Here is a 27,110-nt window from a genome sequence, read left to right on the forward strand (position 1 = left end):
CTTCATATAAAAATTACAAATGTAGATCAGCGATAATTTGCAATTGCAGTTCAATTGTATTTTTTCATAATTTACAATGAAATCCAAACAATTTCGTAGTATCAGCCTTTATTAGTTCCCAAGAACTTCAGTTTGTTTAGATTACAAAAGTATATAAAACACTGGGATGTTAAAAATATTATATTGATACATACAAAAAAAATGCACTGATTAAATGAGCGCGCGCGTGTATGTATGTATGCAACGTAAACGCATACATATATATATATATATACGTACACACGCAAATTTATATATATGGATATATGCATAAATATACAACTCTATAATTACTAAATACTATTTTAGCACAAAAGAAATGTAATTGTTAATCTGTTATGCATTTTGAAAAAATTTATGTTTATATCTTGGGTTATTACAAAATAAAAAATGTGTCATTCCTTTTCATGCATATCTAAATAATTGTAAGATATCATCATCCGTAACTTATGTTATCTTTCTTTTTGTAACAATTATAGTAAATTTCTTAAAATGTAATTTTTGTTTTTTATACCTGACATATTAGCATATTGTAGAAAAACTCAAATATTTTTATTATTTGCTAAAATTTGTATTTAACTCAATATATTAGACTATAATGCATTTAAAATTAGATTTTTTCCTACTTAAAACAAATTAATATAATATATAAAAGGATCATCTCTCGATTTTAAATTACTTAAATATAATTGTGACTGTTAATAAAGATGATAATAATATTAAATATGTTAAGATAATATTAAATTGTACACAGAGAGAACAATTTTTATAGTATACGCGATATTCAAAGAAGTATATTAACAATTTAGAAATTGATTTTAATAAATTATAAAATAGCAATAATAATTTTAGAATATTTTTTGGTATAGTATAAAGGCTGATAATATAATTATGGTTAAAAATAAAGTTCATGGTGTGGCTATTTAAGTAATGTTATTACAATATAGTTTTCATATATTTGTAATAACTCTAAAATCAATGTTTAATAATTTCATATTTTTCAATTGTATAAGTTTATGTTTAAGAATATACTTTAGATATACAATGAAAAGAATTGAACTGCAATGTAAATATCTAGAGTAATATCATATTACTATAATTTATAGTAACTTTTGTATGCTACAGTAAGTGAAAGTTGCGGAGAGTAATGATTGTTACAATTTCTAAAATGATATTAATAATGTGTGCAACTTTCATTTATTTATTACTAACTATACATCCTCAATTTTATCTCAAACATATTGCTACTAATTTGTAAGATGCGTGTAAAATGTTTTTGAACTATTAATCCACTGTGCTATGATGTTAGGAGGAGAGCCAAGTTTCCACATATTAATAATCGAACCACATTTCGTAACGTTACTTCCATGTCGCTAAGTATTTTGCAGGTGCAGTGCAGCATCAGCATCAATTGAGTGATAATCATACAAATTTCATGAACAGTTTTTACGTTCCATTAAGAAAAAGAAAGAAAGAAAGAAAAGAAAAGAAAAGATAATTAACATATAAGTGTAATATATAAATGTAACATGATCGGGTGGTCAATAAAGATTTTCTTGGCTTAAAAATCACATGTTGAATATATCACTGGATTTATATATATTTATATTTAGCATTATTATAAATAGGTAAAATAAAATTAACTTCTCCAAGGATTAATGATTTGTGTTTATTAACAGTCAGTAGTATTTAAACTGATATTTTTACATTTCAATTAATGTTACCAGGTGGATAAATTTTATTCTTATATAAATTAGTAATATTTTAATAACAGATATAACCAGAATATTGTAGTTGTTTTATTAGAACAATTTGTTTGTTGTTTTATTAGAAGAATTTGTATTTCTTTATATCTCTGAAAGCATATAAATGCACAATTGATTTTTAAAAAGTTTACAATTCATGGGAAGGTTGTAAAAGGGGTATAACAGAAAAAATTGAAGACCGGAATTCAGTATGTTAAAAGTACAACATAATAAAATATTTACCACTGTATCTTTTAATAACTACATAATAATGTAAATAAATTACATTTTTGAGGCATATATTTATTAGATTCTAGTCTAGTTATTTTGCTTGTGATGTTAACACGAAGTATGTGTACAGATTCTGAATATTTCTAACATAATTAGTACTTTTAATGGCCACAAGAGATATATTAGATACCTAATTTTAGTACAAATAAAAATACCTCAAACATGTCAGTAAATTAGATAAATTTTTCAATATTCTACTTAATAATTACTGAATTTATTAGGTTGGAACTTTAAAATGAAAATATATTTTCAAATTTTATAATATCAAACAATATGATTTATAAAAGATAACTAAATTAATTCTTAAAAAATTATCACTTATTTATTAAATCATTTCATTTTTATATAATTAAGTCACTTTGAGATATACAAATATTGGACATATTAATATATAATTAATAATTAAAAAATATTATTGTAATATTAGAAGGTTAAAAATTTGTCTCTTTTAAACTCCCAATACATAACTTTAAGCATTTAAATGTATTCTTTTGTAATAATCAGGCTTTAAATGTAACTTATTCTACAAATTCAACATACTTTTTTGAGTATCAGATCTATAATATTATAATAGAATATAATTATATAATGTACTTCATAATGCACAGCTATTCTTTATAATTCAGGTCTTCAATGTAAATCTACAAAATTTAATAGCAACATCCTGGACTTGTTTCATTTCAGTCCTCTTTTGACAAATATCCATGTTCACATAATAGTTTTAATTATTTGGTCTACAGAACAGGATATAAGATTGCATTGAGATAAACATTGACTAGTATACCAACTTCATGGTTTCAACAAATTTAGTTTGGAAGGCAATAGTGATCATTGAGAATTTAGTTCAAGTGTTTCAAAAATTGATCGACATAAACTTTGTAGGTTTGGTCTTGTTGTCTGATCTGTATGCATATTCTCCAAACATTTTAATATCTCTACTCCACCTTCTCTGACTAACATACTGCAATACCGTTTTGCTACAACAGTGTAATAATATAAACATAACACATAAACAATAATTTTTGTTATTAATATGATTAAATATATGTCGGAGAAGCGTCAGGAATAGGGTTGTGGGCGCTTGATAAATCTTCATTGGAATTGGTCATCGTTGGGTTATAACGAAGGTACGGTCTGATAATACGAGTATGGATACTACCGACTCGACAAACAACCGCGGCGGTTGGACATTCGCGATACTAGTGATGTTGGTCTTAGGTTCAATAACGAATCCGCGGTCAACGGGATGATAGATGTACGTGCTCACAAAAATCTAACTCTTTCAAGTCGGACTCTGCGAAATCGTGGAATATCCACCGAGCGTACAGACTCTAAGTAACTCGCTAATACGACCTCACGAGAGAATGACTCTCCGCCGCGATGATGCTGCAGAGGAAAACTATGATGGGGTGTGTCTGAGGACACGAGATCATCGGATTCGTCGAGGATACCCTTCGTTCAGAAGGTGAGGGAATTTGGCGTTGCTGCTAATTGGTCAATCTCCATATCGGTGGTTAGAAAAAGATGCTAGCCGCCCTCGAGGGAAAGTTGCTAGTCGTTCGTTGAAAAATAGGTCTCTCCTATCTTCCCGTAGCTGGGACAAAGACTGTTTGTTTGAAGGACTTTAGTCAACTAAATCCTAAGATTTATGACGGGCCCTCAGGCTAGCTGAACATGTACTGCGGAGACGCATCGACATCTGGCAATCATCTTGCTCGAAGAATAGGGTCTGTGTGTGGCGAGCCACGGGACAGAAACCGTTGGAATGTTTACTGTCGCGTGCCGCCAGAAATATTTCTTTTAAGGAGAGCTATAGAATTACTCCATTACCTTTGTTAGACAAAGCGTTCATCCCGTGACCGCGGCTACGTTCGGCGACTGGCTGTCGCCTCGAGCCCAAGCTCATTATCACAACTCGCGAACAATTACAATCGGATTGAATAACTACAATTGTTTAATTACAGCTATCGTAGACTTTAGATTACAATGATGCGGGATTATCCAAAATTCCAAAGGCTCCGGTGTTCTTTCATCTCCGACATATATATAATCACATTAGGTATATTCATTCATATAAATGTACTTACGATTTTTTGTGCATACATGATGTATTGCCCAAACTGCCCAAAGTTGAACAGGATATGCATCTGAACAATGAAGAAGTGGGAAAAATGGATGGAAACTTCTATATGCAACCATTTCCCCTTGAGGAGTTTGCCAATGTGTTATAGTATATGCTAATTGTTCTAATAATACATCTCTACTTGGCATTAAGGATATTGTAGGCCATGTATGTGGACCATCGCTAAGTAAATGTGCAGCAATACCTGCTGCGAAATAAGATACATCAATATGTACAGATGTCAGTAACGTAGAAAGCATAGAAATGAACCTAGGTTGCATAAGTCTTGGTCTTAGATGAACCACCTATAATGAATTACAAAATATAGCCAATTATACGAATCTGTGTATGTGTACTTATAATCATTAATAGATTAAATCATAACCAGACAATAACTACTTATATAATAATTATAAAAAAAATTAAACTAAATTTACTGCATTTATAAAATCATGAATTATATTACAAACCTCTGCTATATTGTTTAATGAACCGAGTACTTTAGTTTCAACACTAAACTGTCCTTGGAAACTTTCTAACACTTTCAGAAACAATTCCATCCCACCTTCATCTAGAAAGACTTCACATGTTGTAGCACTTTCATCGGTTAAATTCCATAGAGCACTTAATGTAAACTTCATTGTTATGTCTACTGATCTAGTTTCAACTTTAGTCCTAACCATTGCTAATAATTTAGACATATATTGAGGTTGAGCACCAAGCATAGATGTTTCCACCGTTGATATTTTTGCTGCCAATATGGAGCAAATGGCAACAGACATACGATTCATTGAGGGTTCGTTAAAGGTCAACAAAGAATTTAACACTAATCTTGCACATCTACATAAATGGAAAATAATTGAACTATAAATTGTAGATAGATTTAAAGAATGCAATTATATATTAATAAATACATAAAATTTTAGACAGAAGTAATATTTATGCTTTCTATTGGGTTGGCAACTATTGGCAACTATCAATACCACCTATTGACAAAATCCGCAATCACTTAGTTACCAATCCAATAAAATGCAAAAGATATAATTTTATGAATTTTGATTACCTGTATTTGTCAAAAGTAATTTCCTGTAGAATTCTGTCACTACATAAAATTAATAATGTATTCATTTGAAGTCGATAGTTGGCTGGATAACATTCCATTGCAATCATTGTTAGTTCAACAACTTGTTTGAGAATTGATGGGTGAATCATAATGGAGAATTCACCTTTTGTGAGATTATAAAGACATGCAGTACATGGCACTTGTACACGTACTTCTTGTGGATGTTCTCTCATTGCAGGCAACACTAATTTTATAACATCAATCCGTGATTCAAGAAAGTTGTGTGTTAAACGGAATAAATTAAATAAACATTTCTCGAGATAAAGTGGTCTGCATGTATATCTTCTCAAACCTTCCAAAATTTGGGATTCTGTGGCTGTACCAGTAACCTACAGTAAACATTAAATATCTTAGAACATACAAGTATATTTTCAATCATTTGTCTATTTAAATGTTAAGATAGGATATTTTATTCGTGGAAATCTTATGTAGTGGACCCCAGTATAACGCAGGTAAAAATATTTTTCTAAGCTAAAGTCAAAAAATATTTTAAAATGTTAAATTTATCTAACATGTCATATGGTGCGTTTATTACATTTTTATGAATACTGGTTGCTATTTTTTCATCATGTTATATGGGAGTCTACTGTATTTTTTTTATTAATAACTGTCTTTCTATAGAATATCCTAATAATACTTACAACAAGTCCAGGCTTGTAATATTCATCTGCGGGATTTGTTAAACTGTCATCATAACAAGCATCTGTACTTACAAGTCCCAAAAACCTTAAATATGTATGAGCTTTAATAAATTCTTTTAAATCTTTTGAATTTATATCACTTCTACCTATATTAGTATTAAGACAAAGTTCTTAAATTGATCTGTATATTATACAGAAACACATTATAAATTATATAATTACCAGATAAATCTAAACTAGTTAGATATGGCATACAATGTACAGCTTTCAAAAAATCTTCTATGTCTGGCTTTCCGGGCACAAACATACAGTTAAGAGCATGCATATCTTTTTCATCCGAAATATCTAAATTCCTTAATTCATTCAGCTCCAATAATACTGAGACTAAATCTGTATTTTCATCTATCTTCACATTATACATATTAAGTGTTTTTAGACGATTTTTACACTTTTTCAGTGCTGTTATATCATTCACCTTTGTACATGAAATGTCTAAACTTTCTAGAAGAGGAAGATCCTCAACTACTATCCCCAAACCATGTGTATTAAACTCTGTACATGACACATTTAATGTATGCAGTGACCTCAATTTACTTAAAGTTACTACCACACAATACCTATTATGAAATAATGGATATATATAATTTAAATATTTTAAAATACTTAATTATATTTATAGAAATAAATTAATTGCATTAAATACCGAGAACAGTCTATAAAACTTCCTTTTGCTACACTTAATGATCTAAGATTTTGTAAACTCCAGTCACCTAAACAACTTATAAGATCATTAACAGTTATTTTCAACCCATTTACCATTAGATCTACCACTTTATGCTGTTTTAAAACTTTTAAGCCTTTCGCTGATAATGTAGATGCATCTTTCAACCGTACATGTCTATGGATAATAAAAAATAGTGAATACTTCATTTTTTATGTAGATTTTACATTCCAATCAAATTTGCATACTTAAAATGAGATATGAGTACCTTAACCTTGTGGACTTTGCGTTGAAAAGTGTAATTGTTAAATCAGATAATGTCTTTTTCTCACAAAGGTGAGCCAATAATTGTTCTGATACTTCAGCAGGTAAAAAAGCATCTGGATGTCTAAAACTAAGTCTTGTAGCTGAACTTGATGATCCATCGTTAGATGCTTTACCTATTGCATTTGAAATATCTGTATTATTACAATCTATTAAAAGTTAACTAACTGATTTAAGACCTTATAACAAATTGTTGCATTAAAATAGCTTCCTCTAACTCTAATGAAATATCTAAATTCATTTTAAAATGAAGTAAAATATGAATAAAATATAAGATAATTGAAAAAATATTTTCTTAAATAATTATGATGAATACTTACTACATGTGTTTGTATCCAGTGAATTAGGGGAATGTTCTTCCATATCACCTAGGTGTACGTCACACAAATCCAAGACATTGTTACAAATAAAATCTATGCAAACCTCAAGGAGGCTTTTCGGTGACTCAAACATTTTACTTTCTTGTTTACACACAAATATTCTTCCTTTATTTCCTCTATAGCTTTTTAAATAATTGATTATTTCAAATAGTTTAACATCTCATTCTTTCATATTTATTTTAAAGAATCTGTTAACATAGAACACACATATATACATGTATATACATCTGATGCACTATGTTTAGAATGTAAGTTTTCTAATATTAAACATACACTATAAAATGAAATACACTAAGTTTATGAAAATCGATACACCTGTCATCCGAAAAAAATTAGATCACATGCAATTTAACTTTCTTATGATAACAAAATATTAAAAAACATTCTAATGTACACTTAAAAAATGAGATACAATTGTATACGCGACGATTTCTAAAGGAAATGTCGAGAAAAAACCACACACATAATTTTATTCCTAACATACAGGTGACAGAATTTTAAATAATGATTACATAATGACAAGTCCATCGAATGGAATAAATATTTGTTTCTAACCAGTTTGTGTAATCTAAGCACGTTGTGTATAACACGTAGCGAAAGAAACGTATGAAATTAACAAGTTATTTATTAGATACACTAAACTTTATTTCGCGAGTAGAATATTCTTAGAAAATTATTAAATGATTATGTAAACTTATTTATGCAAATAGCACTGAACGCAATTGTGAAAACAACTGCAGAAAATTGTAGTCTCTCACCTGTGAAGAGGACGCCATATTGACTTGCTAAGTGTCAAAACAGATTAAAAAATACGATATAGATGCATATTGTTAAATATGTGAACATGATTATTAAGTACAATAATACAATCAGAAAAGTATATTGTCTACTATAATTTTTTTGTTTGGTTTAATTTCTAAAATCGTTTTATGTTGATTCATGATGATTTTAAACATACATACCTCAGAATTAGAAAAAACTGACATATTTGTTATCCTTATCAAAAAAATTTATTTTGTGAAGAGTATTTGTAGGTAAAAATTAGAGAACATTCCTTAATAGTTACACAAATCTTTTCATTCTTGAAGACATAATAGAAGATAAATATTACTTGTAAGGGAATTCATCGGTTATTGACACACTATCAATATGGCGGTAAAGTGGAAAACGATGTGCTTTTCAGTATGTATTACGATTTCACTTCTGTATAATATACATAAGAATTTTTTCTAGGTACGATTATAATGTCTATATAAGGATTGTTTAAAAGTATTTGTTTGTAGTGAACTTAATGATTATTTTATATTATAGAATGATAAATATTCTATCCTAAAATTAAATGAATAATGAATATGTCAAAGAAACTGATTTAAAAGTTTTCAATTTTAAGAGTTGTAATGCATCTAATTATTTAATCATTTTTTTACTCTGCATTATATTAGATTTTTCACATATATAAGTATGGATATAAATATGAATTATTAAATATCTCATAGAAATGGCGATATATAGTTTGTAACTGTGATATAAATTTCTTTGTTTTTAAGGTTTAGATAGGAACGTGTTTTCCAAAATAAAATCATGGTTTAAGTGCCCACTGATATGTGTCAGTCATTTTATAACGTCATGTTGTATGTTATGTGGCATTGATCATTTTGCTTGCATTTAAATTTTATTTCATAAAAGAATGCCAAGTTTGCGAAAAAAGGTTGCTGGTTTTATGCGACAACTATCTATTAGCAATTTGGCTGGAGCTGTAGAAAATTTAAGTCAGGGAGAACAGACTTTACGTAGTCCTAGATCATTAACGCAAGATTTTACAAGTGGTTGTTTTATTACACGGTATCTTGATGGGTAATAATCTTTTTGCAATGTGCATATGTATAATTTTTATTTATTAACATCTTAAATAAGGGTTGACATATGTTGATATATATATATATATTTTCAGTTTGGAAACAAAACAGGAAGGGCCAGCAATTTTGCATGGCAGAAATCCAGAGGAACTTCCAATTAGGCAGCTTGGAAATTTTCAGCAAGATAGAGATGTAGTTTCCGCTCATACAGGTCCAGATAATGGACTTACAACTGTTAATGTACAACAAAGACATTTAAGTATTAATGATATTGATATAGATTACATTGATATGTTAGATCAAGGAGAACAGTATAGAAATAGTATGTATTGAAGGCATTATGAAGTTATGAAATAATAGCAAGATACATTAACAATATTATTTTCTTTAGCATCAACAACAACAACTCCTACAATTGCTGGTATTACTGATTGGTTTAATCCTCATGAAATGGCTTATGGAATTGCTACTACATTATATGAGAAAAATCCTACAAATAATACAAATAATGGTGAACCAATAGCAGATTGTTTTGGTATTGTAGCAAGATCGAATTCAGCTATTTTAGCACTTGCTGATGGTGTTAATTGGGGTATGATTATAGATGATAGTAGACTATCTTAGATAAGATTATATAAAGATATGGCAATATATGCATGTACATATATATATGTGTTTTATAATGAAATAAAATTATTAGGTACCAAAGCAAGTATTGCAGCAAGGTCTGCAGTACATGGAAGTATAGAATACTTAAATAAAGCACTTTTTTGTCCTTCAATTAATGGAGAAATGACTACAACAAAAGACGTTTTTATAGCACTACTTCGTTCATTCCATGCTGCACATTCGTTAATTTTGCAGGAACAAGGAATGCTTACAACATTAACTGTGTGTGCAGTTCTGCCACTGCCAAATTCTGATTCTAATACAGAAAAAAATAAATATATGGCATGTACCTGTAATGTTGGTGACAGTTTAGCTTATGTGTATTCAAGGTAATACATAAACAAGAACTTATAAATTATCCCTACTGATACTAAGTAGAATATTGTTTAAGATAAAAACAATATTTCATATTGACAGAAAAACTGGTGTAAGAGAAATAACAAGAGGATCCCATGATATTCACTGTATGCGTGACATGCGTGATGCTCTTGGAGCTTTAGGCCCTGTGGATGGATCTAATCCTGAATTGAATAATTTGACTCTTGCAATGACCGAAGTTGAGAAAGGAGATATTGTATTTTTGACTAGTGATGGAATTTCGGATAATTTTGATCCTGTAGTCGGAAAATTTGCTATTTTACCATGTCACAATTCCGTACCTGATTCAAATGTAAAAAATCACACTGAAGGAAGATCAAAAACACGTCGAAAGTCTGCAGAAAACTTGAGACATGCAGAATCCGGCAATAGTAATAGAAATAAATCTAACTTGCCTGTAGTTGAGGCATATCAAAGACACGAGCTCACATTGCTTAGAATGGAAGATTTGTTAAGAAGGGGTGTATCTGGAGAAGGACCACCATGTAATAGTGCCAAACATCTCTGCGAACTCCTCTTAGATTTTGCAGTAAGTTATTTACCATTTAATAGTAATGAATGCAATACAATGTGTATGTACTGTAAGTTCTTTTAATCTTTTTATGAGGGAGGAAAAGAATAAGGCGTAGTGTTAATTTTAATACTAACATTTAATTTTTATACATAATAAGGTACGCATAACTGCCGCTAAAAGACGAATATTGGAAGATACAGATTTATATTATGCACAAAATAAAGATGGCCAATTAATTCAGCTTTCCAAACAAGAACAGAGAACTCGACGAATAAAAACTTTGGATAAGGTTTCCATGATCCCTGGGAAATTAGATCATGCTACAGTTGTAGCATATGTAGTTGGATCTATCAATTCAGAATATGGTTTATAATTAATTACAATAAAAAATTACAGTTTCAATTTGTAAGAAAATTAATAAATTTTAGAATTTTCTTCAACAGTGATATTTTATGAATGAATTGAGTTGAAATTAATGTTTTATTGTGAGATTAAGTTGTTTATATAATTTTTTGTTATTTAAAATAAAAACATACATTTAAAGATAAGCATGTAGCAATACTTATTTCATTATAAATTTAATTTATAGATGTGTGCAAGTAAAATATACATATATATATTTATGTATTACATTACGTTATGTATATACATAATGTAAATGCGTTGGCAAATAATTTCAAAAATCACTTATTCATAATAATAATTGTCGAGTTTACTAAGTACTTATGATATAATTGAATAAAAATGTTTAGCGAATCTGTATTGTTTAAAATCTTGAAAAAGCTATCATATTAAGATCATCAACACTTTCTATTTACTGATTGGTCATAAGTAAAATATTGGCCAATCAGGATAAAGATTTTGCTAAATGGGTGCTGCAAAAAGTTACAGTACCATAACCGAGGTGTCGCCAATGGTAAAAGCTCTGGGATTTTATAGACTTGTGCTAATGGCAGCCTTGACAAATACATGATGGCCGTTGCCACCGAATAGTGTAACGCGTACATGAAACTGTCGTGTACCAGAGAAGTTTATTATTTTAAGTAGAATTTTTCCTCTTATGTACCTAATCTATATTGTTTCTGTTTGTAAAAGAATAAAATTTTGTGCCCAGAACTAAAATCATGCAAAAAGAAGTGTGAAAAAACGTAAAATCGCGAGAAGAAAACACGGGTGGCAAAACCGCGTTCGCGGAGGTAATATTGACAATTTTTCATCACGACGCTATTCGCATTTTTCCGCGTCAATATGAAATAGTTGTATCCAGGATACCTTCTTTGGGTTTCTCAGCTATTCGAACCGAAAAATTTTTCACAGATGGTTGCTTTTTCTTTTGTTTACGCCTTGTCAGTTGGGCTTTTGTTGTGTGCATCCGCGCGCCGCTGGTACCTATAAGTGAGAGTGAGATGTATGCGACCCTTGTATGCGTGTAAGTGGCTTGTGTGGCACGTATGCTTGCACACAGGCGCGCAAGTTATAACCTCAAAATATGCTTCCAGCTGTCGAATTTTTCTACAAAACTTTTTTTCCACTTTAAAATGGTTACTTGTACATGCAAGTGTTATTGTGTCATAAAATTGTCATGATTCCTGACATAGTGTACATGACATTATTACCCAGTAGTATTATGTATTTTGTTCTATAGTACAAGTTCTAACAAACTTAAATATTAATAGTTTAGTGCAAATTCGAAAGAAGTAACGCTATTCGAATGAAACTATAAAGTGTTATTCTATCTACAATGACTAATTGAATATTGTTTACATGTTACAGGGTGCAAATTAAATATAGAATCTGTGAAGCCATAAGTGTAGTGTATGTGACATTTTTAAACAACACCAAACTTGAAACAGTTCTGAACTATGTTTGTAGTTCAAATGTAAAATGACTTGATATTAGTGCTTTAAACATTACTAAAGAATATCTATGGATTACTAAAGGATATCTATTAAATGTTATTTGATAAATTGGGATAATACAGAATATAGTATTTGTAAAGTGATAAAATTGTTTTATATGCCCAAATTCTGATGTTATGTCATGGAAAAATGTAGTTCAATTGTGTTTATACATGGATGTAATTTTGCAACAAATGTGCTTTAAAGATAAGTCAGAGTACTTTCAAAATGCAGTTGTGCAATTATTCTTTAATGGATAATGTAGTTCGAAGAAGAACTACCTACTATATACAAGAAATTAATATAAAAACATGGGTAACATTAAAGTGTGATATTAAAAACTAATATCAACAATCCATGTAAATAAACATATTTTGAAAACATAAAAGGGTATTGCCTAAACAACAGATGAAGTAAGAAGTTACATGCATGACAGGAATAGGAGACGTAGGTCGCAGACGCGTTGAATGGCGCCGTAGCGCAAATACAGTCTTCTACTGTCATTGAGTTGTAATTTATGAGTGGTAAGTTCTGCAATTGGTTTACATACAACATTTATTAAAAACTTAAAATATGAAATTATGTATAATTTTATATAGCTATATATTTATATTAAATTTAGTTATTATTATCTTGATTTTAGTTAATAACTTTCATAATGTCTTACAAATATATAGGGGTATATAGAAACAAACATAGATAAGCTGAAAAGGTGGCTAGACGCTGCCCGGAGTAAAGAGGGGCTGCGTGGGCATGCAGCAGCCTCAGTCACGCCCTCTTCTCGGGGACTCAGTATCCTCTACAACCTCCCCGACTGCTCGGCGTAACAATCCTGTTGCTGTTTTGACACATCAGCAAGTATGAACTTTTTAAATAAACCTTCAATGATACTCTAAAATTCATATAATACTTAGTATCATATTTTTACTGCAATTTATTTCAGTTACAACAGTTACAACAATTGCAGGCTCAAAATTCGAGTGGCCAATCATTGACATTTGCTTTGCAACAAACATCAAACAATGTAAGTAATTAAAAATATATATTTATTTGGAAAGATATATCATTAAAGTAAGTAAGTAATATTTGTTTCTATTACAAAATCTTACAGCCGCAAGACCAAGGAAATAGGTCAACGACTGGGAACCATATAGTATATGTAAACCAGTTAAACCATTTAAATCAGGGTACCATAAATCCCTCGGGGACTGGTATGGGCCTACCCCCGGCCACCCCCACTTTTGGGGTGGGCCTTAATATGGGATTGCCACTATCACTTCTAAATACTAGCCTTACATCCCTCACATCTAATGTTATCACTACATCAAATCCTCTGCTCAATTTGGGCCTGCCAAGTATAAATACAGGACTAACTACAATAAATCCTAGCCTCAATCACTTGAATACCATAAACTCAAATTTAACTTCAAATATTGGTTCAAACAGTATTAATAATGGTTTATCTGGTTTGGGACAGGATATAAATAGTATAAATACTGGAATTAATAGGCTCAATACATTAAATTCAACAAATATAAATTCTGGATTGCCCAGTGTGAATACTGGAATTACCAATGTAAATCAGAATTTGACAAGTTTAAATTCAAACATAAACCAGAATGTTACCAGTTTGAGCACAAACTTTACATCCCCAAGCTCTGGTGTATCTGGCTTAACTGCTATTACCCCAAATATAAATACAAATTTAACTACTACCAGTATAAATTCTGGTATAAATCAAGGTCTCAATCGACCTATTAATGCTTTAACAACTGGATTGACTCAAACTAGTCTAAATTCCAGCAGTACACAATTTCCATTCCAAGCCATACAAAGTATACAAAGCATTGCACCACACATTGTTGGGTCAAATATTGCACATGTACCAAGTTCTGCTATATCGCAGCACCCGAATTCAAACGTTTCTACTATTTCACAAATGTCAAATACCGGTACCTTGACAAGTTCCAGTATATTCACGAGCACTTCCAGCGAACCAATTCATTCAACCACAGCAAATGTGAATCACGCTTCAAACGTGAATCTCACTACAAATATTCCACATCTTGGTACAATGCACTCAAATTTATCTAATGTATCAACATCTAATGTGCAGCATATATCTGCATCAAACGAACCGAATATGTCACTGAGCCATACTTCTTCTTTAAGTTCTTCTCAGACAACTGGATTTCAACCTCAGCGACAGTATTCACAGGGAATTAACCCTGGTTTAAGTTCATCAGTAACATTAACGGGCTCATCTCAGCCATCAAATGTGGTCAGTACAATAAATACTGTAAAATCTATGCAGAACATTCAAAGTCAAAATATTAGTTCTCCAAGCAGTCCATTTTCAATACCATTAAAAAGTCCAGCATCTAATATTGCACCACCTACACCAAGCCCTAGTCCTAACAGACTATTACTTAGAAGTCCAGCATCAAACTCAATACAATCTAATAGAAATAGTCCAAGTCCTGTTGGAACATCGACATCAAATAATAATTTTAATATACAAATGCAAAGTCCAATGCAGAGTCCAATGAGTGTTAGCCAAATACAGAGTCCTGTACTTAGTCCATATCCTCCTGCAAAAAGTCCTCATCTGTTAAGTGGAAATAACTCTCTGAACAACAGAAGTCCAGCACCTGGTGGGAGTCCTGGTCCACCTGTGGTAAGAAGCAACTTACATTAATGTAAAATAAAAAAAAGTTGAACACAAACATTTATTTCATTTCCAGGTTAGACCTAATACACCAATACTTCAGCAAGGCATGCAAGTATTGCAAATAATTCATGGTACACCACAGGGGTATCAATCAACACCAACACAGTTGGTTACTAGGACGCATTTAATTGGAAATCAACAAATTCAAATAGCTGCGACTAAACCGGCAAAACAGCCACCACAAATTTTACCAAAACCTCCAAATCAACAAGCTGCTGGATCACAACAAAAACAACAACGTGTTAATACTACAATTACAAATCAAGTAATATATTTTGAAATGTCTATTCTATTCGAAATATCTTAGAGACATTATTTATTTCTATTAAAACATGAAATATTGAATTATTATAAGGTGACACAACAAACTCAGCCACAGTTAGTTCTTGCTGGACCACAACCAAATCCTACAACAGCTACAATGATACCAACAGCACAAGGTCTACTGTTAAATCAGGTAATAACATCTGTTTAAGATATTCATCATGTGCATGTCTCTTTGTTATGTGATCATTTAAAAGTTTACACATTGTGCCTGTTTTAGCAGTTATCAATATTATATGAAATATTTTTAATATGCTTGATATCTATTGTAAGAGCTTACATGCATTTTAGTGTCACAAATATCTGCTTTGTGCTTCATATGTTTATCACATTTCATACATAGGTTTTGCCGTCAACCGGACCCGTTATTGTACAGCAACAACCAGGTGGTGTTCAGCTCATACTAAGAACGCCAGCAAGCGCCCAGCAACAAACACATACTGCACAGGTGATGGTTTCATCCATTCAGCCATTCAACTTCATCATGTTCACAATCATTGCTTACTTAATACTTTATGAATTTATTTTTATATGTCATTTTAAATATTACTTAAGTTCATCAACTTTTTTACATGCTATATCAACAGTTGGATCTTATATGTGTTTTATGTTTTATATGTAGCATCTTTGCAAGTTTCAGATAAGTTACTTTAGTGTAAATAATATTACAATATTGAAAAATATATTAGGATAATAACATGAACAAAATTAGGAAGACAATTTTTTTTGTTAATATAGTGGAAGAAATATATTCTTGTATAAATCTGTTTCTTTTTTTTTTTTTTATAGCTAACACAACAGCAGTTAGTAAGAGTCGTCACAGCACAAGGTATGCAGTTACAAGGCATTACACCTACATTTTTTGCTGTACCTAATGGTTTTCCTCCAGCTGCATCTCCAGTAATTAGACATACTCCCTCTAGTCCTGCACCTTGTAAGTGTTTATAATATACTTGAAAATTTGTTTAAATATATTTTTCTATAAAAGAGTTAAAAAATATTTATATTAAAATTATTTATTTTTTAATATAGCTGCTAATTCAGGGACTGGTAATTCCATAGTGATTCAAAATGCAATGGTACAAAGCCCTCAGCCACAAATTTCACAAGTAGGTTCAGGTTCCAATACTGGTAACACTCCATGTACGCAAGCTGTTGTTGAGCAAACTTTATTACCACCTCCTAAGAAAAAAGCAAAGAAGAAAAAGAAAGCAAAACGGAAAGATGATGAACCACCAAGACTGGATCTTGCTAGTATAATGAAAATATCAGGAATTGGAGATGATGATGATATTTTTGATACTGATCTTACAACTGAATCAGATGTTTCTTGTCAAGTTCAAGTTGAATCAAGTTCGGGACAAAACCTGGGACAACTTTCATCTCAAGTACCTACAATACCTACCAGTTCTGCTCAGAATTTGATACAAGTACCTGCACCAAATACAACGAACACACAAACGTCTGCATCTCAGACATTTAATAGCCAACTTGTTGCCCAACTTCAGATGCCTGTGCAGAATGTACAAGGGCAATTACGATTTGCTCTTGGAGAAGATGGAAGAGTTGTTTTACACCGTACATCAGAACTAAATCAGCCTGAAATGGATCAAGCTACTGCTCAAGCACTGATACGATCATTAACACAAGGTGGTGGACAAAATTCACCAATTATTTCTCATCTTCTTGGACAAGCACAAACGACGACACAATCTACACAAAGTACTGTGCTACAGAGACAAAAATTCGTTAAATCACCTTTATCATCCAGTGTTTCAGCGGTTACTACTACTGTAAGTTCTGCAGCTCCACAAAGTGTTACTTGTGCTACTAGTCCACAGCATGTGCAAGTATGCTCGAAATCAAACAATCAACAGAAAAGTGTAAATGTTCCTCAAGAATCCAGTCCTGTGTTAAATGTTTGTGTTCAAAACAATCTTGTATCTCTACAAACATTGGATATGCAAGCATCGAAAAATATTAATGTACAAAATCTCACACCAACAACAAAAGCTAATCAGTCATCTAATTCTAGCCTTCCACAACCAAACAGTAATGTTCTAACTTCTGATGTTTTAGCAACAAAACCTTCGTGTACTACATTCAGTGTACAAAATTCTCGATTGACTAATACAAGTCAAACGACTACTAATCAACAAAATTCTAATGTTTCTGCACAGAAATCTAGTCAAGTGCGACTTACAAATGCTTGTGTTACTACTAATGTGCGACAAAATTTAAATAAAATATCTCAGAGTGCTGCTCATGTTCAAAAATCCTTACCAAATAATTTAACTGTACAAAATGAACACACAGTGACAAAAAGTAATCAAAGTCATCAGCAGGAATCAATAACACTGCAACAAGAAACACCAATATATCAGCATAATCAACATCAGCAAATAACAGCACAGACTGTACAAACGCAGAATGTCCAACAAGTTTTTGAACAAAATCTTCAAACTTCTGGATCAAATGCTCAACATAATTCTTTAAACATGTTACAACAACAAAGTTCTTGCAATACCGCAATGCAGCATGATGCTATGAATGTTTTGCAACAACATTCTAGTATTCAACAAAATACAATTAATGTTTTACAGCAAAATGCATCTAGTAATGTACAAAACATTGAACAAAATTTGCAGTCTGCCATTGGTGATTTAACTCATGCACAGCAAAATGTTATTACGAGTATGCAACAACAAAATACATCTGCTATTTTGCATAATACAAGTGTACAACAAAATGTAAATGTACAGCAACAAAATGTAAATGTACAACAACAAAACGTTAATGTACAACAACAAAAAGTTGTTGCAGCAAACACATTTTCTTCTGTGAATACGCATCATTTTGAATCCCAGAATACGGTTAATGCTATACAACAAGGACTAAATACACAGCAAAATAATCAACATCAAAATATTCTGATTACAAATGCTCCACCTCCTAATGCTATGCAGCAAAATGAATCTCAGAAAGTAGAAACCCAAACTGCAACAATGCTTAATTCAACAACAAATAATATATTAAATAATGCACCAAAAATTACTCCTGAAATTTTAAATGCATTAAGTAATTTAAATCCTAATGAACAGTTATTAATTGCAAATGCAAACGGACAAATGCAATTAATCAGTCAACAGTTGTTGCAACAATTTTTAGCAGGACAATTAAATGCAACTAATCAGGTACAAAATCAAAACCAAACTCAGAAAATAGTGATCGGTGAGCCAGATGCAAATAATCAGAATTTACAAGGTGTACAAATCAATACTCCAACGAGTCAAATAATTGTAAATAGTTCTGGTGGAGCTCCTACAATTCAAAATAATATACAGAATATTGTAGTACAAGCTGCTCCTTCGCAAATGCCGCAACATATACAAATTCAAAATTCTAGTTTTCCTAGTCAATTTATTGACAATCTAAATCAACAGCAAATCAGAAATTTAGGTAACAACCAGCCAAAGAAGACAAAAATTATTAAAAGAACAAAAACTGCTGTTACTACTCAAAATTGTGGAAATACCCAGGTATGTGTAGGTTTTTTCCATTTTTCTATTCAGTCTCCTTTTTGTTGTTAATTTAATATAATAACAGGTGACAAAAACAATTACGGTTCCCCGCCCGACAATGATTTCAACAAATACAACTAATCTTCAGAAAGTTGATAATTCTAACAAAATAAACACTGTAGTGTCTCAAAGTACAAATCCAATTAAGAGTGAATCTTCTCAAATTATTACAAATGGTCCTGTACTTCCATCTTCTCCTGGAAATCATTTATCAGTTCCTTCAAATGGTCAAATGGTTCAAAGAGTACAGGCTATTCAACTTACTACTCAAAAACAGCAATTATTAAAAAATATACAATCTCAAATACAAGTTATATTAACTCGTAAACCGGGTTCACAACCAGATCAAACCGTTTTAACAAAGTTATATCAAGACCAAGCAAAAATTGTGGCAAGTGGAAAGGTTATCGGTGCTGCATCACATCACGTTAGTAGTGTGTCTTGTTATATTATTAATACAAAAAGCAAAAAGTTTGTAGTAACTTATAATGTAAAAAGTGTAAAGTAATGTAAAAAGAATATATAATGCTATGCAATTTTATTTTATATAGGGTACAGAAACGGGTTTTAGTATGAATGCAGTTTCAACAATGGCACCAAATATAATATCCCAGAATTCGTATAAAAATCAGACATCAGCTGTACAAACTCAAACACAACCATCTACTACTGTGGTAACTTCACAAAGCTTGAATCCAAGTACATCTTCGACGGTACAGAATAATTCATCTAACAGTTATATGAATAACCTTTCGGTATATAATAATTTTTTATATCATAATTGAATTTTCATTTATGTTTTTATTGATGACTTATTGGTGAAATTTACAGATATCACAGAATGTGCAAGGACAACAATGTGTACAACAAAATAATCAAAATGTACACCAAACGCACACAAAACAGCACAAGATTTATCAAAATCATGGAAATCAGATATTGAGTCCGTCCTCTGCCAATATGCAAATTTTTTCACCACCAATTACCTCTGTAGCTACTGTACAGAGTAACGCACAACAATCACCTTCAGTCCAAACACAACAAATGGGAATGCAACAATCAACCCAATGTCAAACAGACCCATTAGACATAAAACCAAATATACAAATGTCAAGTCCTGTTAAACAAGAACTTTCTTCACCTATTCAAATACAAGTTCAAAGTGGATCACCTGCAGGACAGGTGGCCTCACCTAGAGTGATTGGCAAAGGACCACAAAGAATTCAAAGTCCTGTAAATACCAGTGGTAATCCCAATAAACAAACCGTTAGTCCCAACAACAATTCAAGTCCTTTAGTAAGTCCAAGACAAGGTATAAAAAGACCTGCATCCAGTCCAATTTGCAGACAAATTAATCGTAGTGATTTGTAAGTATAATCTTTTATTTTAATATAATGATACGCATACGAATATATCTTTATTTTTATATTTACAGATTAGAGCAACAATTGAAAATTGATCAAAACGGTGCGATAAATCCAGATGTAAACACTCCATTTTTGAGTAAGCGTGATGCTTGTAAACGTCTTGTACGGTATCATTGTTTAAATGAGCAAGTACTTAGTTCTAAGGACTTGGCAAAAGCTGATGAGATGTTTGAAGAAACAGCCAAACATTTACTATCAAAATTCAATTCTATGATGAACAAGTACACGTATCTTCTTCTGATGGAGAGTATGGTATGTTAAAAATATGTAATTTTATTCTTAAAATTTTAATAATCACTTAATTTAAACTTACAGCGAGAAGTGAGGACGTCGGAATTAATGATGATTGATAGAACTTTTGTTGCTGAAGAACAAAGTATATTAAATAGGTTACGAGAACAAGAGGCTAAAGTTAATGGTAAAGTTAACATATTAATGAATAAATTTCTTCTGTTATGTTATTTATTATAATAATCTTTTTCTTGTATTTATTTTATAGAAGAGTTCAAAAAAGAAGAGAAGCCATTAGTGCCAAAGGTTGAACCTGGTCTTACAGAAGAAGAGAAATTATCACCAACATTAACTAATGTATCTGTAAAACGTGAGTTAGAAGATGACTTTCTAAGTGATGAAATGGAATGTAAACCAATGCTTAAATCAACAAATTGCACTAGTGGTGATTATGATGAGTGGGTAGAAATACAAAAAGAACTTGGTGTATATCCATCTACCACAGACTCGTTTAAATGTAAAAATATAAATAATAGTGGTAGTAATAGTGCATGTGCTGTGGCTGTTACAAGGTCATCAAAAACTGAAAGAACACGAGCAAATGGTGAATGTCGTACTACTGTACCAAGTACGAGTATTTCTGGAGTTCAAAACGCAGTTATAAAGGACAATTGTGAACAGGATAGTACTCCAGATTTTGAAAAACGTTGGAATAGTGCTACTGATCTCGAGCGAGATTTGTTAGAAGATACAGACAGCCTAGATGGACTGGCCTTACATTCTCAAACTCAATGTCCAGGCTCTCTTCAAGTAACAACCGAAAGTGGAAATGGTAATGAACATGATGACATTACCGCACAGGTACAATCTGCCATTGATAGCATTCTTAATCTTAAAAAACGTCCTACAAATACATTATCTGGCAGTAGTGGTAACAGTGCATCACAATCCAGTGAATCAAAGGACACAGTGCTTGACCAAGCAGTCCGCAGCATTTTAGGCTCGTGACCCTCCTTTAATAAAGTATGTTAAACAAGTGAAGTTAATGGTGAACATCATGCTAATTGTTCGTTTAAAAAATTTTTAAGAACTAGACATTTTTTTGGTGATTTTTTTGTGGTTATGTGAATAATATAAAAACTATGTTTGATATTAAGAATGCGACATTATCTTTGGCAATGCATATTTGAAATCCTGCAAATTGTTGCTAAGTTATTTGTACAAATCCTACAATTTTAATTTCATTTATACATAAATTAAAACGACTATCTGGATTATCCAATTTTGTATACTTCTCCAAAATTTGTCAAAAATTTTTGTCTGCAATGGCAATAACTACTCATAATATAAAAACAAGTATACTTTCCAGTAGTTTAGCTGTAATAAAGCCATCGCGTTTACCTAAATTTAGCAGCTGTACATGTGGATAGATAGACAAATAGATTAATAGCTAGATAGTAAAATAAATAGTTAATTCGCTCAGATTTTTGAATCTGCCACTTTGTAATGTAATTTTGTAAAAAGTAATTATTTAAAACAACTTATTCCACTTTGTCCGTAGTACTTGTAGAAAAATCTTACAGATACTTAAAACTGGGTCGGTAAATTGTACATACATTTTTAATGTGTATTAATATTATTATTATTATTATTATTATTATTATTATTATTATTATTATTATTGGTATTATTTGTATTATTGTTATTGAGATTCACATTCTCAGAATTATAATTGTATTATTATTATTATTATGATTATTATTATTATCATTATAATTGTCATTAATATTATTATCATTATCATTACTATTATCATTATTATTATTATTATATTATTATTACAATTATTATTGTCAATACCATCAACTACATTGATGAAGAGAATGTATGGTATAAAGAGAAAGTAGTGATTTAAGAGACTGAAATGGAAGACAATGAAAACAAAAGGCAAATGATATATAAGGTGAAAAGGGAACACAAAAATTTCTATGATAATTTGAATTTATTTCTATTTAATGTATATGCAGTCTTAAATGTTACAATGCAAAATCAAACAGATAGACATTTTTTAAGTAGATATAATATTTTACAAGTTTTTTGTCATCACATGAAATCACAATAGATCTGAGTAAATGAGTACATGTGTAGAGAGCACATGTGTGGAAAAAGGGTAATTACATGTTGGTGACATTTTAAATAAACAGTAGATGACCGGTGAATAAGATTTAAAAAACAAATCTTTCTATATGTGCCTTTTTATTTTCTACATAGTTGATGACTAATATATCTTATATGTACACCTGACTTGTAATTTTTATTCGATCAATGCTAACATGTTACATAATGCAGATTTCTTAATCAGTATGTTATACATACAAGATTATGGTCTGATTTAATCATTTTCTGAAGATCATACATTAAAAGAATAACTTATTATCACCAGCAGTGCTTTTGCAACAAAGATTTAGTTACATGGTTGTATTTTTACATCCTTTTCCCACAAAACTTCATGATAGCTCTCTATACACAGAGGCAATGAAATGTTTTTGGCAAAAGCAATCCAAGACTGACATATATACAGAGAATCAAGCAAAACTATGTAATGTATTACAATAAGAAATAATCATTTGTACATAATATCAATTACACTCTCGACGGCAATCGTGACTTAATGAATTCTTCAAAGATTTTAAAATTTGGATATGCTATAGTTCTTTTGATCCTAATAAATTGCCGATATTTCACAAGTATGTGTATGAAAATATTTTTATCCTTGTCTATAATTAAAATTTCAGTTTGCAGCAGAATATTCGATTTCTAATACTAAAAAGCTTACACAGTAATGTGAGATGCCTGACGAGAGTGAAGTCAAGTGGTTAATATGATAAAATGTAATTAGCATTATCAATTACATGATTTTGAATATCATGAATAATCTTGTAGTGAACAATTCCTCTCCTAATATTATGGAAATATTGATTTCAATCACAAGTTTAGGTGCCTTTTAAGATAATGTTCAGTCAACTTTTTTATCTTGTCAGGATTATATAGTATTTTAATAGAGGCACATAAAATTTATATTAAATTACATGTTTTTTACGTGTATCTATATTCTAATATATCCCACAGATTACAAAATTAGTTGGAATTGTATTACAGTACACACTATTTAGTTTCTAACATGTCTCAAATTAATGCTTTCTACTTGTAGATGTATATTATCAAAATTATTTCAGACTATTTTAATGGATATTTTAAAGTATTTAATTATTAGTTATGTAAAATTGTTGAATTAATAGAAATGAAATAACATCAATTGGATATATGAAAATATTACCAAATTTAATTATAAAACTTAATATAATATTTCAACTCATAGAACTTCAGTAACATTGACATTTAATTTTTAGTGAGTTGCAATTTTATTAAAAATATATCATTTCTTTATTTATAAAGAATATATAAAAAAAACTTTACAGGTAAGTTAAATTAAAAATATATATTATAAAATTAAAACCATAATAAGACATCAAAAATGTATTTAATAAATAATTTGAATAATTAAAAAATTAGACGTATGCAAGAATTGTTGTAAAGAGCTTCAAATTTATAATTATCTTTGTGAATATTATTACATTTTAAGTATGTAATGTGTACAGTATACATAGGTGAATATAATCTATACAGATTTTTCATGTTGTATAAGCGTACGTGATTTAAGTACTAACAATAGGTGTGAATACATGTGTATGCAATACGTTCATAGATTTATGGTATATGTAAATGTATTTGTTTGTAAACAATTTTTATTATGTACAATTTAGTGTATTAGTATATGAAATGATATAATTTCAGAAATGACTAATAGAAATATAGAAGACAAAATGAACGATGCTAGTAAAGATGATTCTTACGAGGTAGCAAAATGTGGTAAATGGATTAATGAGCGTAATTTAAATAAGGTTTGAGTCTTTTATTTCTGTGATAGTTGTCTTATTAATTAGAAATATATGACATATAATATAATTTTAATAAAATATTTAACTTTCTTCTATATTTCCAATAGGCTAAAAACACGATTTGGAGGTTAGATGTATCTGTCATTATATTGACATATATTATAATATTTCATGAATATATTTACAATTGAAAGCAGTCAAGTTCATAATTATAAATACATACTACAAATATTGGTCTGATAACTGTTCTATATTTCTAGGTCTGCCTACAATTTCCTGATAACCTTTTACCAGATTCAGTAGAAATTGCATTACGTTTGGAAAACTGTATCAACAAGAAAGTATATATTTTGGGAGATACTTCTTATGGTAGTTGTTGTGTTGATGAAATAGCTGCTCAGCATATTAATGCTGATAGCATAATACATTTTGGTCACGCTTGTCTAAATCCAACTACTCGTTTACCTGTGTTTCATGTGTTACCCAAACAAGAAATTGATATATCAGAACTTATTAGTAAATTTAAATTAAATTTTGTGGATCAGACTGAAAAAATTTTATTTTTTTATGATATTGCTTATGCACATAAAATTGGTAAGTTTCTTAAATCTAAAAAAATGTTTATTTAATGTATTCAATTACTTTTACAAATATATTTCTATTTCAGAAAAGATATATAAAATATTAAATGCTGTTTATAAGAATTTAATCTTTACTTCATTAAACTGTGTCTCTAATGTAGAATTCACAGATGTCAAAGATGATGCATCTACGATAATCTTAGGTAGATGTTTTAAATTAGATAAGGAATCTAAAATAGAAGATTATATAGCATTTTTCTTGGGAAATGGTGGAAACACATTTACTAGATTAGCAATGACAATCTCTGCAAAAAAATGGTACTATTTTGAAAATAATAGCGTTGTTGAATATGAAATTTTAAATACACCATGGTTAAAAAGAAGAAGATTTGTAGTTGAGAAATTAAAAGATGCTAGAGTTGTTGGTATAGTTGTGGCTACTCTAGGTATTAAAGATTATCTTAAAATAATAACAATGGTTAAAAACACCATAAAAGAAAAAAAGAAAAAATCTTATATTTTAAGTGTTGGTAAAATAAATCCAACAAAACTTGCTAATTTTCCTGAGGTATGTTGAATAATGTTACTTGAAGTATTAAATACATTGCTAATATGGGTAACAATGTATTTTATCTTTCCAGATCGATGCTTTTGTTGCAATAACATGCCCCGAAAATGAAATATTTGATTCTAGGGAATTCTTAAAGCCACTATTAATGCCTTATGAAGTAGAATTGGCATTTAATAGTTCAAGGGAATGTTATACACAATATTGTATGGATTTTAGACAAATACTTCCTGGAGGAGTGAATTATGTTGATTTTAAGCCATCAACAGATTCAGATGTTTCTTTAATTACTGGTGAACTTAGAAACTGTGATGAAAATATTCCATGTACAGACAAGATGAATGCTCTAGCAATTAATAATTCATCGGGTATTTACATGTTTTAAAAGATATCAACAAATTACAATAAAGCATATTTTGTTTAATACCATTATTTTAATGGATTTAGATGTTGTTGCAATTGGGAAAGCAGGAGCAGAATTTTTATATAATAGATCGTGGAAAGGGGTTGAACAAAGATTAGGCAAAGATGCAGTACATTCAGCAGAAATTGGCCGCTGTGGATTACCAAGTTGCTATGAAAACGAGCCGATTTCCAGAGAAGATAATAATGAATGAACATAATAAATATAATAATTTCTATACTCTATTCTCTATATTCTATTATTTCAAGAGAAAGAATGTTGTTTAATTTCTCTAATCTTTACACAGAAGTGTTAGTGATATAATTAATCCTTTCACATACTTTATGTTTCCTATGCTTAACTATAACTGCATAAACTATAATTTCCTATGCTTAACCATGTATTTTGACAAACTGTTAATTAATTAAACGATAAATGTGTTTATTTTCGAAAAAATGCATTATGTCCTGTTTACAAAAAATCAGATAAGAAGTGTTTCTATTACTGACAATTGATTAAAAATACACTCGTTAATGCACTGATTAAGAATGACAAAAAGCATTCGTTCCTGAAAGAGTTAATTTTTTTTAATTTTACTGCGTTC

The 27,110-nt window shown here is 30.3% G+C and overlaps 4 protein-coding genes across 14 annotated transcripts; 3 read left to right on the forward strand and 1 right to left on the reverse strand.

Annotated features, from left to right (window-relative positions):
* Window positions 1-2,543: 2,543 nt before the first annotated feature.
* On the reverse strand, window positions 2,544-8,483 carry LOC117233484 (protein zyg-11 homolog B-like). Of its 6 annotated transcripts, none has more exons than XM_033493846.1 (10): window positions 8,349-8,483; window positions 7,327-7,574; window positions 6,951-7,122; window positions 6,665-6,859; window positions 6,184-6,578; window positions 5,962-6,107; window positions 5,261-5,649; window positions 4,668-5,037; window positions 4,163-4,502; window positions 2,544-3,058 (listed from the first exon to the last, which is right to left on the reverse strand). In XM_033493846.1, exons 2-10 carry the CDS (start codon window positions 7,457-7,459, stop codon window positions 2,904-2,906), a joined length of 2,295 nt encoding a protein of 764 aa, XP_033349737.1. In that variant the 5' UTR covers window positions 7,460-7,574; window positions 8,349-8,483; the 3' UTR covers window positions 2,544-2,903. The 6 variants fall into 6 exon arrangements, with proteins under 6 accessions (XP_033349737.1, XP_033349738.1, XP_033349736.1 ...); XM_033493847.1 differs by lacking the exon at window positions 8,349-8,483 and adding an exon at window positions 8,145-8,222; XM_033493845.1 differs by lacking the exon at window positions 8,349-8,483 and adding an exon at window positions 8,029-8,162.
* LOC117233486 (PP2C-like domain-containing protein CG9801) lies at window positions 8,201-11,245 on the forward strand. 2 transcript variants are annotated; one of them, XM_033493852.1, is made up of 7 exons: window positions 8,201-8,568; window positions 8,934-9,240; window positions 9,338-9,564; window positions 9,634-9,834; window positions 9,943-10,240; window positions 10,329-10,818; window positions 10,961-11,245. In XM_033493852.1, exons 2-7 carry the CDS (start codon window positions 9,074-9,076, stop codon window positions 11,174-11,176), a joined length of 1,599 nt encoding a protein of 532 aa, XP_033349743.1. In that variant the 5' UTR covers window positions 8,201-8,568; window positions 8,934-9,073; the 3' UTR covers window positions 11,177-11,245. The 2 variants fall into 2 exon arrangements, with proteins under 2 accessions (XP_033349743.1, XP_033349742.1); XM_033493851.1 differs by having other exon boundaries at window positions 8,494-8,619.
* Window positions 11,246-11,758: 513 nt separating this feature from the next.
* LOC117233342 (homeobox protein 5) lies at window positions 11,759-22,655 on the forward strand. Of its 4 annotated transcripts, none has more exons than XM_033493539.1 (16): window positions 11,759-11,999; window positions 12,577-13,225; window positions 13,379-13,559; window positions 13,645-13,725; window positions 13,813-15,378; window positions 15,446-15,697; window positions 15,788-15,889; window positions 16,100-16,204; window positions 16,546-16,690; window positions 16,789-19,295; window positions 19,363-19,773; window positions 19,889-20,092; window positions 20,169-20,704; window positions 20,773-21,016; window positions 21,080-21,182; window positions 21,264-22,655. In XM_033493539.1, exons 3-16 carry the CDS (start codon window positions 13,455-13,457, stop codon window positions 22,001-22,003), a joined length of 7,101 nt encoding a protein of 2,366 aa, XP_033349430.1. In that variant the 5' UTR covers window positions 11,759-11,999; window positions 12,577-13,225; window positions 13,379-13,454; the 3' UTR covers window positions 22,004-22,655. The 4 variants fall into 4 exon arrangements, with proteins under 4 accessions (XP_033349430.1, XP_033349432.1, XP_033349433.1 ...); XM_033493541.1 differs by having other exon boundaries at window positions 19,363-19,764; window positions 21,264-22,003; XM_033493538.1 differs by lacking the exon at window positions 11,759-11,999 and adding an exon at window positions 12,054-12,232 and having other exon boundaries at window positions 21,264-22,003.
* A 2,025-nt stretch (window positions 22,656-24,680) lies between these two features.
* Window positions 24,681-26,751, forward strand: LOC117233345 (2-(3-amino-3-carboxypropyl)histidine synthase subunit 2). 2 transcript variants are annotated; one of them, XM_033493545.1, is made up of 6 exons: window positions 24,681-24,768; window positions 24,851-24,957; window positions 25,215-25,548; window positions 25,622-26,103; window positions 26,177-26,471; window positions 26,551-26,751. In XM_033493545.1, the coding sequence occupies exons 2-6, from the start codon at window positions 24,853-24,855 to the stop codon at window positions 26,718-26,720; spliced, it is 1,386 nt and encodes a 461-aa protein (XP_033349436.1). In that variant the 5' UTR covers window positions 24,681-24,768; window positions 24,851-24,852; the 3' UTR covers window positions 26,721-26,751. The 2 variants fall into 2 exon arrangements, with proteins under 2 accessions (XP_033349436.1, XP_033349437.1); XM_033493546.1 differs by having other exon boundaries at window positions 24,691-24,728.
* The last annotated feature ends 359 nt before the right edge of the window (window positions 26,752-27,110 follow it).

This window comes from Bombus vosnesenskii, unplaced genomic scaffold (assembly GCF_011952255.1).
Source record: "Bombus vosnesenskii isolate JDL3184/JDL3185 unplaced genomic scaffold, Bvos_JDL3184-5_v1.1 scf7180000013295, whole genome shotgun sequence".
Classification (NCBI taxonomy): domain Eukaryota; kingdom Metazoa; phylum Arthropoda; class Insecta; order Hymenoptera; family Apidae; genus Bombus; species Bombus vosnesenskii.